The sequence below is a fragment of the Parasteatoda tepidariorum genome, chromosome 6 (assembly GCF_043381705.1).
Source record: "Parasteatoda tepidariorum isolate YZ-2023 chromosome 6, CAS_Ptep_4.0, whole genome shotgun sequence".
Taxonomy (NCBI): domain Eukaryota; kingdom Metazoa; phylum Arthropoda; class Arachnida; order Araneae; family Theridiidae; genus Parasteatoda; species Parasteatoda tepidariorum.
The window spans coordinates 58,721,384-58,734,040 of record NC_092209.1 but is presented as its reverse complement, the minus strand read 5'-3'; the positions used below and the strand labels follow the sequence as shown (position 1 = coordinate 58,734,040).

Genomic DNA, 12,657 nt, shown 5'->3' with positions numbered 1-12,657 from the left:
TTCATATACCTCAATAAATACCTCACTCTCTTTAGTTGAAATAAAGTTAATTTTTTTATACCTCATAAATACCTCTTTTGTTACAAGTGTTAGAAAAACAACCTGGTATACCTTAAAAATCACCTTATCAGTCTGGTTGATACGAAGTGGATTTAAAACAACCTCAAAATAAGCTTAGGTGTAAATAAAATGACTCCATATACCTCAATAAATACCTCACTCTCCTTAGTTGAAGCAAGGTAAAAATTTTTATACCTCAAAAATACCTCTTTTGTTACAAGAGTAAGAAAATAAACCTGGTGTACCTTAAAAATCACCTTATCAGTCTGGTTGATTTGAAGTGAATTTTAAACAGCCTCAAAATAAGCTGAAGTGTATATAAAACAACCTCGTACACCTTAATTACAACTTTTACGAGGTATAATTTTTATTGCTGTTTTCTCTGCAACCTTAAATATACCTCAAATATACCTCAAATCAACCTTAATACCTCAAAAATACCTCAAATCAACCTTAAATATACCTTAAATTTTCGTAAGGGATAAGTTGGACAGGAATAAAAGTTTAAGAACGGATCGTTTATATAAACCAATAAAAGTTTCTATTTTTTGTTTTAATTATGCTTGTAATTTTTTACGCAGGTAACATAATTATTTAGAGGGCTGTATTTTAGTTTTGTTAGAGCATTTTTAGTTCAGAGTTATATTTTTAATCAGAGCTGAGGAAATTGTAGTCTAAAAGTTTGTCCTCAACTCCTTACTTTCCTGAGCACTCAAATCTGACCTATTATAGACTATTAAAATGTTCCTCAAATCGTAGAAAAATTGTAATAATAATAATAATAATTTTAAAATGAATTTTAAGAGTTTATTTCGCGACATTTCAGGTTAGACACACATGCGTCACGTCATTTGCAGGTATCCAATTAAATCTGATTTAAGTCACATGTTATAGGCATAATCACTTCGTCTCGAGTTGTAAGTACCCAATTATGTATATAGGAAAATTCCATGAATTGTTTGCTTCAAATATAATATACAGTATTAAAACGCATGTAAATCAAAATGTAATTATTAGAATATATGAATTTTTTTCCCAATGCCCGCCTGGGGAATGATATCGCCCCGATATCATTCCCCAGGGCAGATTTGTTGGCCACTTTTTAAGGGGCACCATATTAGGTGGGCCAACGTTGCTCCCATAGTAAGGACAGATATAGAGAAAGAACGAACATCCATTCCTTTCCCGTGATTCGAACCCATAACTTTTCTGATACAAGGTCAGCTCCCTGAACCTTACATAGGACGGTCGGCAAAATATAAGAATAGAATTGAATGCTTATAAATTCTATTTTTGTACTGAATGTAAATTGTGCCTCTTTTTAAAATCGTCTCTTATATTTTTCAATGTGACAAAAAATTGTTGCTCTAAATATTGATTTTTTGTTGTTCGAAACTCAGAAGTATACATAAATTTGCTTGAAAGTTCTTAAAGTGTTTGGCATTTGTCTTTTTGCCCTGATCCCTTCTTACTTGTATATAGCTTGTTTAATGGAGGTAAAGAAAACTATACAGTGTCTGCTTTTTTTGTAGACATTTTGTTGCGTTTAAGATACTTTTGCGTTAACGGTCATTGTTTCGATTCAATAGTATTTAAATAGATATTATTTGTAGAACTTTCAACAAATACTTTAGTTCTACATATTACTTCCATTTTGATGTAGCTTACTATTTTGTATCGAACTTGTGGCGCCCCATCTTAATTTATTTATTTTATTTTTTCTAATTTTTTTAACACTATTACTTAACCATACCTGCCAACATTCACTCTTTTCGAGAACAGATTTTTCAAGTGGTAGTAAAACAATTACCGAAAAACTATCTTCCTCAAAAATATATTTGTATTTTAATCGGGTTGAAATTCGCTATCGTAAGGACTAATATGCTTTTATATATTTGTTGCAATTATTTATATGTGGTGGTTGTCAAACTCATTTATAATTATTATTATAATTTAAAAAATTTAGCGGAATAACATGAATTTCGCTACCACTTTAAATATGGAAATAAAATCTTCCCGGAAAACCGGAAGAGTTGGCAGCTATGCTTAACGTATGGTACAAAATTCATTTGCAGTTGGGACTTATCACTGCTTCAATATAAGTCATTCAATAAGCTGTTCTTAGAATAGCCGAAAATTCTGAATATATATTACTGGTTAATGCTGTAATTATTTTGCAGATTTATATAGTGATATCATTGCACCTGGTATAAAGTCATCTTTATATGCTGAAACATGGCGCCGTGGAGCAGGAACGAATTTGAAACCAGCATGCCAAACTGATTACAAAATCATTGATATTGTGGCTATCAACATGACTGCTAATGATAGAGGGAAAAATAAGAACATTTATTTCAAATCTACAGAAGATCACAGTAAATGGGCGGTTTCTATTGAGCGTGGAAACAACTGGGTTTGCATGGCTGATATGAATAGAATGGTATGTTTTTGATGATTAAAACTATTCATGTCATCTAATTCATTGTGAATAGCATTCTACAGAATTTATGTATCAGCATTTTTAGAGTTACGAGGAGTAATTTAGAGGTATGACTGAAAACTTTATTTTGAATCTCTTTTTAAAAAATAACTGGTACAGTCTCAATAGAACTTTTAAACAACATAGAAAAATTATATGTTCAATTAACAACATGATTCATGTTACTGTTTATCTGCTATCAACATGGAATGGCGTAAAAGGAAGAAAATATTTTTAGCTGCTACTAAATTTTGTTTTTCAATGTTCATTAAGGCTTCTGTCAAGTTGAAAATAAATATAATAATTTAAAAAATTGTAAAAACAATTTAAGAAGAAAAAAAACTTTTTAAGGTATATAGGGCTAATCAATTGGAGTGAAAGTCCTGTGCAAAATGATTAAATGAGCAACTTTTATCGAGTACTTTAAGAAATTAGGTGATTCCTAGATTGAGGTACCATTAAAATTTCACATAGGTTTTTTGGTAAAATTTTACAATTAGGAGCCCCTTTTATTTTTTTGATATTTTATCTTCTTAAAATTACAAAAAAAAAAGAAAAACTTAAGCGAAATTTTCCAAAAAAAGAAGGAAGAAAAAAGAAAAAACAGAAAAGCAAATGGAAGATTTTACATACAGTTAAAGCTCTAAGGTATGCAGCTCAACCCAAGCCGCACCAGATTCATCACTTTCACCGTTGTTTTTATGAATCCGAATAAGAATCTTTTTATGAATTCACATTTAGTGCTAAGTGGTACTAAGATATATCAGGCACGCATATAACAGATATATTGATTATTTTCATGCGTCATGAGCTGGAGAAAAAAACCGTTCACCCTATCATGAAACTTTTTCAAAGTTCAAAAAATAAATCGTATTAGCTCAAAGGAATTATGTTTTGGACACCAGAAAAAACTAATATTTAAAATAACTTTTAAGTATTCATGTCTTTTTATAAATTTTTAAAAAAAAACGCGTTTAAAAAGTTTGTAGCTCGTAACATATGCCTATTTTATTTTAGAGACCGTCTTGCAAATTGTTGCTTATGTCAAGAAGAAAAGTGACAGTCTTATTTAATTATTTGTTAATTAATTTATTTACGCTCAAAATATATTTTAGTTGATGTATCGGCTTTTTTCCTTATGTAATTTTTAATATTCATAATTTCATATATTTTTTAACTGTTTTGCATTGCTTCGATATATTGGCTCAGCGTGATAATGAACCAAGCCTACTAGCTGTAACGTAAACACGACATCTCGTTTAAAATGTTATCGCTAAATAATATATTAGGGGGCCAATTAAATTTCCAAGTTTTGTCATCTTAAATTCTATAATTTTACCAATTACACTGGGGAGAAATTTTTTTGCATTTATACAAATACTGTATCTTGCCGAATTCTAGAGAGGGGATTTCAAATCTAAATTTAGTTTATCTTTGAAAACTATTTTACTATTTTAAAACTATTACTATTTTAAACAATATGTTAAAACCATTCTAAGCTATTTATTAAAAAATTGTTACAGCTATTTTTTTTATAAATAGCATTTTAAGTCTATGTTTTAACTAAATGTATAGGTTAAAAGTGTTATGTATAACAGAGGGCCACGTAAATTCAACTTCTAGAGGAGTTAGGACGCACCATCAGGATTAAAATTTCAGAGGAACCCTTGTCTGAAAATGTCACTCTAAGCGGCTTGGGGTGCTTCTATATTACTAACTGTTTCTTCGCGCGCTTCTGAACATTTCAATGTAGGGTAGCGATCCTAGTCGAATACGACGATCTTTTTTGGCATGGATTCCTATGCAATTTTAATCCTGATGATGTGCTCCAACTCTATACAAATAAATTGTAATCTATAAAAATTTTTGCCTCATTTTTAAAGAATGTAATTATACATGACAAAATAAAAAAATTGAGCAAAATCGGTTGAGTAGTTCAGGAGAAATTGAATTTCAAAAATTTCAGATATTTAAAATCCGATTTCTCAGAAACTATTCAACCGACTTCGCTCAAAGTTTTTATTTTGCCTTGTAAAATAAAATTCCCTAAAACGATGCTAAAAAAATTGTACCTCACAATAAAAGTTTTTTTGCCCATTATTTAATGAAATAATGAAAAAATAATAAATAGTTACTAAAAGTTTTATTTTACAAGAAATTATTTTGGATAAACGAGTTTTATAATTGAGGGCAAATTTTTTTAAATTTGTTTAAAAAGTTCTTGAGATATAGCGAAATACGCAAAAAGTAAAATTAAAATTAAGGATTTCTGGAGAGCTCTCCTGACCATAATACGAGGGTTGCTATTTATATTTCTGGCCTAATAATGAAAAAACAAATATGTAGGATCGAAATTGGTTTTATTGTTTTTCAAAATATTCTCCATGATGATCAATACACTTTTGCATGCGTTTGAACCAATTTTCAAAGCACTTTTTCCAGTCCGATTGAGGTAACTCCAAAACATGCGTTTTGAATGCATCAAACGCTTCTTCGGGGATCGAAAATCGTTGTCCACGTAATTTATTTTTGATGTGTGGGAATAAGAAGAAGTCATTGGGTGCCAAATCAGGGCTGTACGGCGGATGACCCATCAGTTCGATCTTTCGCTCCGTCAGAAATGCCTTTGTTTGAGTCGATGTGTGAGAGCTCGCATTGTCATGATGAAGAATGATTCGCCTGTTCTTCTGCTTTTTTCGAATTTCTCCGATGACTTCTGGCAAACAAATGGTCGTCTACCATTCAGAACTGACCGTCTTGCGTTGCTCTAACGCCACTGTTGCCACATGACCGTTAATGCCGAAGAAACAGGCAATCATTTGTTTCGATGTGCTTCTTCCTCGAACAACTTTTATTAGTTTTGCCTCGTCTTGGAAGACCCATATAGTTGATTGCTGTTTTATTTCCGGCTCATATGCATAGATCCATGATTCGTCACCTGTATAGATGTTATACACAGCCTTTGATGTATGTACCTTGAACGTATTTTTCCAACATTTCCTTGCACCAATCGACACGAGCCTTTTTTTGAGCGTTTGTCAGATTATGCGGGATCCAACGCGAACAAATTTTTTTTACGCTCAAATGTTCATGCAATATTTTATTGATGCTAGTCATACTAATGTCCAAAAACGCCTCTATCTCACAGTATGTCACATGACGATCTTGCTTTATCAGTTCACGCACAGCATCGATCTTTTCTGGCACAGCAACGTATTTTGGACGACCTGCACGGGATTCGTCCTGGATCGAACATCGACCACGATTAAATTCGTTATACCAATTTTTTACAGTGCTGTAGGATGGCGCTTTATCGCTGAATAAAGAATTAAGTTCACCGAAGCATTCTTGTCTTGACAATCCGCGTCGAAAGTTAGGAAAAATAATGCTACGAAAATGTTCACGATTCAATTCCATTTTTTGAAAGAGAAGAACTTTTCAATTTACTGTCAACAACTCAAATGAAGCTAAAATGGTAAATCGTCTGCTGAATTTATGTTTAAAAATATCAAACTTTCGATTAAAATCGTCTGCGGTCGCCTAGCAACACTTACTGTTGCCACGGCCAGAAATATAAATAGCAACCCTCGTATAGGGACCATATATCCCAGATTGCGGCTACCCCCGTATTTTTGGGAAATCAGAAATTTCAGAAATCTGAATCTGTGGAAAAAAAGGTATGTTTGTTTATTCATAGCAAGTACGTTTTTGTGCCTGGTTTCGTGACTTAAAATATTGTATGCACTTATTAATTAGCATATTTAAGGTCATTACCTCGAGCCATTAAGATGGAATCCTAGAACGTGAAGAGGTAATAATTAGATTAAAAGTTAATCAGGGTGGTCTGCTTTTTTTGCGTACTGTATATCTCAATAAAAAATAGCTGTAGTTTTAGAAACAAGACTAATTTGAAAGTTAAAATCCACACACACGAATTAGGTATAGTATAAAGATAAAGTATTTGATAAAAAGATAAAGTATTTGTATAAATGCAATAAAATCCCCCCCCCCAGTTTTATTAATAGTCTAAATCAATGAAAAACAAATTCGTTTAATTATATCCATATAGATTTAGATTACAATTAATCTTTATGAAATATTAATATCAATATTTTATTTGTAGGCATCTCAGCAGAGAAGAGGTGGTGGTGCTCTTTGCTTTAAATCTTCATATGCTTCGAATGCTTTTAAAAATATCATTGCTGAAACTGATCAATGTCCCATCTGAATATTAATGTTATTAAAGAATAAGCTGATTTCATTTAACTATCATTATATTAAAAAATATTACTGAATCTTGAATCATGTTTATAAGTGCTAATAAAATGTGTTGAACTCAGAGATCTGCATATCATAATTGGATTGAAGAAATATTTGTCATTTGTCTCGTAGGATAAATATATCATTGCATCTGAATTGCTCTGTACAATAACATCTTTGCTTACCTTGTTACTGCACCGAGCCCTTTATTTGCTGTTATTGAAACAAAATAAGAAATAAAATAATTTAAAGTGATTGGAACCAATTTTTTGTGACTAACTTATGTTTTTTTCTTTAACGAATATTAATATAATAAATATCAATAATATATCATATATATGAATTATATGCCGTGTAAACTCATTGAGTTTTGAATTTTAACTTTGCTTTGAGTAATAATTTGGAATTCTGTACTTGCCTTGCTATTGCACTGAACGCATTATTTACCTTTTTTTTGGAAAAGAAAACATTTTTAAAATGATTAACCAAATTGATCAACTTTTGTTTCTAAATGAAAATAAATCTAATGAATATCAACTATGCATTGTGCAAAAGATGTGATATTTAAAAAATAAAAATTTTGTGTGAATGCAATTAGCTCTTTTTCCCATGTGGTTTAATGCCATCAGTTTCGTTTAGAAAATCTCAGAGAGGACTAGTTAGAAATGTTTACTATCAGTGGGAAATGAAAAAAAAAGGAAGCTTCTGAGATGAAAATAAGTAATATATTTATTGCTATTTTTTTCTGTGTATCATTTTCCTTCATATTATTTCAATTAAGTTAAGTGCATTTATTTCGATAAAAGTGAGTATTATCATTTCACTTTGTTATAAGTTATTCAACCATTCTAGTTATTTCTTTCTAATTTTTTGCTAATTATTCTTATATATATATATATATANTATATATATATATATATCATTAATAATCCATTCATATTAGTCCAGTAATTACAACGAGAAAGGTGTTCTCTCGGAAAAATTAATATCTAAGGTGTTTTCGGACAAAAAAAAATTCGTTGTGTTACAATAAATAATATCTGAAAACTCTCATGCCCTACTCTATGTGCAACTCCCCGGGAATTAAGGGCAATTTTAGGGAACCGATGAGTTTATTCTAGACAGGAGGCAATGTTTACTTGGTATTTTTTCAAACAGAATAGAATGAGACTAAACACGAGTCAATACATCGACTTCTTAAAATGTTCTAAGCATTTTTATGTATAAGAAGTATTGCTTTCGACTTTCGATGTGACTTATTTGCACTTAGTTTTTTGCTATTGATCAGCTATCAAAATATGTAAAATATATTTTTTTGATACTGCTATGAATGACATAAAATTCTAGAATATAGAATTAATAGTTTTGAGCTTATAAGAGTTTTTTTCCCTAATAAATGCAATTAAAAAGTATTGCTTTATATATATAAAAAAATAATGAAATAATTTCAACTTATGAAACATAAACCCTTTTGATACGTGTTAGTTAATCGATTAAGCGAGACGAAATACGTAGGAAACAATATTAGTTTAATATGTACCCTTTACTATTTACTTTAAGAAGTTGCTGTTTATTCCGCTCCTAAAATTTTTTTTTATTATTAGGCGCTCCAAAATTCATTAATAAAGGATGCTAAAGAGTTACATTTTGGTATTTTTTGTGCAATCAAGCTTTGCATTAAGTTCTTATGTGAAATCGGTGCAAATGGCATTTTGTTTTTTCATCAGTGCTAACAAAACATTGATGCTAGATTGATTTAAAGTTGGAAAGTGAACATTGAATGAAAATATTTTTGCTTAATAATACAATACATATAGATAATCAAAATAAATTTGTCTGTTTTTGTTATATATTTTGCTGACAACTCTATAAATAATTGAAAGTATTACTTGCATAGAAAAATTATGTAGTATTTTCAAAAATTGTATTTAATTTGTTTTAAATTCAAGACTTTTTATTACACTGCTTTTTTATTTAAATGAATAAAAAATATGTTACGTATAATAATTTTTTTTAACACTTTTAACGCTTTTTTTATTACCTGAAAGCTTTTTAAAATATCACTTCAAGCTGTAAATTAGAGTCGTATTATTCTAGTAATTATGTTGTTTTTGTTATCTAAGAGAGTTAAAACATGTTTTCACCGTAGCAAAATTAGTATTTAAGTAATTGAATTATGATACAAAATTTAAGGTCTTAGTTAAAATGTGGTGTAAAGTAATAAGCTTTTAGTTGCAAAAGTTAATATACTGCAGTATTTTAATCATAAATGAAAGTTAATTAAAAAATTCATAAAAGAGAGGATTAAATTGAATTACATAAAACACGTAGGAATTGGATATGAAATTGAATGGATTTTATTTTTTCCCATTGAAATGAAAAGTCGGATTTTAATAGTGCTGCCATCTAGCATTTTATATATTTAACATACAACATACAGTGTGAAAATAGAGATATTGCAATATGGGTCTATTTATAATTCATAGCAATGAGTGAAAGTGGTAGACTTACAATTACATTTCAGCTTATTTTACTTACATAAGAAAAAAGGAAAAAGTGAATAAAATGACTCACAAAATTCAGAGAATTAATATTGAGTTTCTTAAATTTTTTATGAACTTTTACTATTTCTTAATACATTTTTTTTACAAAAATCCTTTCATTTATTTTTCATAATTACTGTTTTATACTAAGTTAGTTTACATATAAAGTGAGTTTGCTATACAATAAAAAAAAAACTTCATTTTATAACAGTTTAAATGTAAACAGATGTCAAGTCAATCTGACAAAACGATTGAAATTACTCAGCAAATAATCGACTACAATCAATGTTTTTAAGTAAAGTTGATTGAAACTGACTTGGTATTATATAGGCTATAACCAGTTTGTCAATTAGACCCAGCAAGAAGAATTTACACATCATCAGCACATTTCATGTAAACAAATCGCAACCTTAACTGCCATATTGCCATTATCTTGAAATCGCACCATTATTCGCCTTTAAACTGATAATAATAATCCTGAAGCACTTGTTTCACATTTAAAACATAGATGTATAAGCTATATGTATAAGGTATAGTGTATTGATTTAAACAAAAAAAAATCTTATGTTTATACGAAAGAGTTAATTGATTGTTTTCCTTATTCTTGCCATTAAACGCATTTTTCAAGTCTACATAAGTTGAAATTTTGTCACGAAAAAGGATTCAAATATAAAATATGTAATCATAAAAATCATTTCTTTACACCATTTCAAGTTTTATTTAGGAAGCGAGCTAAGACATAAAATTATGTGTGTAAAGACATACATCATAGTGTCATATTTGAAAGTTTTACAGCGGCCTAGACCAATAGGCCCATACGCCAAATACAATGGAATACATTAAAAAAGGTCAACATACCCTTATATATAAAATACAAAAAATATACCTAGAAGAATCGGGATGGCAACAGGCCATTTACATAAATTAACATAGTAATAAAATGTTTAAAAATATCAGGTCAACAGACCCTTATATGGCAGGTCAACAGACCCTTATAGCCTTAAAAATATCATAGTGTCATATGTGTAAGGTGTCCAGTAATGATCTTTTGTAATATATATGTTTAGAATTTGTGTCAAAAATGATGTCAAAAAGCATGGATAGAGTCGTGATGGCTCAGGGGATAAAGCATTTGCCTTCCAACGGGTTCGAACCCATTGGATCCCAGCAATGGCTGGTCAATACGAATTCCGCATACAGCTTGCATCGACTACAGTGCTTATGTAAAATATCCTCAGTGGTCGACGGATCATGGGTTCAGAGTTCCCTTGCCGTCAGGCTAACCGTGGGAAATTTTCATGGTTTTCCTCACCGTGTAACGCAAATACGGATTAGTTCCATCAAAAAGTCCACCACGAAGGCAAATTTCTCACAATAATTTCCCTTGTCTTTTTGACTGTATTCAAAATTTCAAGGCCACGGAGTTGGACATTAGTAGTTGTAAACTCAAAAAATTGGGTCGGCTGTTCAACGACGGTTATAAAATTTAAAAAGTATGCGTAGTAAGAGACACAAATTAATAGTTAAGCGAGGAAAAAACAAAAATATAATTGAAGTCTAATAAATCATTACTGAAGAAGGCGAGGCTGAAAACACCAAAACCTGTTTGATTTCCTGTTAAAATTTAACGATGTATGAATGATTGCCTATCAATTTTTTTCTGGTTCTCCTTAAATCAAACGGGTTTTGAAGTTTTTAGTCTTACTTTTTTTATTAATGGCTTATTTTTCAATAGAGTTTTTACTTTTTCTCTTTTAAAATATTTATTTGTAACCAATAGTGGGTATACTTATTTGACTTCATTATTAAAAATGATTCTATAAATACATATTAAAAGCTGCTATTACGAATAGTCTAGTATAATTGTAACGTCACAAACATAAGTTTATAAAATTATATCTCTTTACTAGTCAACAAAATACCAACCCAGAAAAAACTAATAGAAATTTTGTGTAACTGATGAGCATAATATTAAGAAAAAAATACTTTAAAAATCAGTAATTAAAGTAACTTAAATATGATCATTCTATAGCGAAGCTTAAAGAGCATATTTGTTAACGTTCAACCAAATATATCTTGGAATAAACCTCATGTATCAAACATGATGAAGCATTGCATAATTTTATGACGTTATTTACTTAGACATATATTTAACCTTAATAAACTTTGGTTATTTATTCCTTAATAAATATGCAAGTCCTGCTTAATTAAGGAACTAGGAATAGGTAAGTCGATATTTCATATTTTTGAAGTTTATTATAGTTATTAGTAAAACAATGTTTTGGCATTAAAGATGAGACCAAATAAATTATGTGCGATGAAAATTAAGTAGATTCTTTTGATAACCATATATTAAAGAGTTAATTTAATTGAGGAAGGTGAGGAGAGGAATTTGTTTACTTATTTAAATTGATTCGTTATAAATCCGAAAATCAATTTACCAATCCATGGTAATTATTACTCAAAGTTTTTTTAATGACTGCCCCTGATATACATTTTTAGAACACTTTGAAAAAATGATGTAAAAAAAATATACAAAAACGTAAGAAGCTATCGCATCAAATCAATCACTACTAAAGCAGTGGTGAGCCAGGAGATGGAGCTCTCGCCTACCTATGAGGTGGCCCGGATTCGGATCCCAGCGATGGCTGGTCGATTCCAATTCCGAACTCGGCTCACACCGATCATAGCGCATTTCCTCAGTTGTAGACAGATCATGGGTTAGAAAGTTTTCAAGGTTTTCCTCAACATGTAACGCAAATGCTGGTTAGTTACATTTAAAAGTTCTCCACGAAGGCTAATTTCTCCCGATACTTGATTCGGGAGTTCACTTGTCATCTGGATTGGGTTCAAAATTACAGGGCTACTGAGTTGAAATTTGGTTACCGTGCACCCAAAGTAGGGTCGGCTGTTAAACGGCGTTTATAAAATAAAATATTAGTAGAGTTTAACATTGCATTTCAAAAGGTAATAAATATTTTATTATGAGATGATGGGCCTTTTTTTAACTTTCAGTAAGGTATTGAAAACTAATTGATAATTGTTAGAAACTTGTCCATGAAGTTGATTGCTATTTTAATTCAAAAATCTCAAAAGTTAATGAATTGAGATTTTACAAAGTAAGTTAATAATGAAATAACCAAGACGTCTCTCTAACCAATAAAATCTAGGATAAGAAACTAAATATATATATATATATATATAAGTTCAAAATGAAGAATAAAGCAAAGAAAAATAGGGGGTGGGAAATAATAAGTAAAAAAATAACAAACAACATATTATTTAAAAAAAAAAAAAAAAAAAAAAAAAAATTAT

The 12,657-nt window shown here is 30.0% G+C and overlaps 1 protein-coding gene across 1 annotated transcript in view; it reads left to right on the top strand.

Annotated features, from left to right (window-relative positions):
- The window catches only part of LOC107449075 (deoxyribonuclease-2-beta), a 20,615-nt gene extending 13,555 nt beyond the window's left edge, over positions 1-7,060 (top strand). The window contains exons 7-8 of the mRNA XM_071181802.1: positions 2,241-2,500; positions 6,663-7,060. Of these exons, the coding sequence (XP_071037903.1) occupies positions 2,241-2,500; positions 6,663-6,767 (365 nt within the window). The 3' untranslated portion in view covers positions 6,768-7,060. The remainder of the gene's footprint in view (positions 1-2,240; positions 2,501-6,662) is intronic.
- The last annotated feature ends 5,597 nt before the right edge of the window (positions 7,061-12,657 follow it).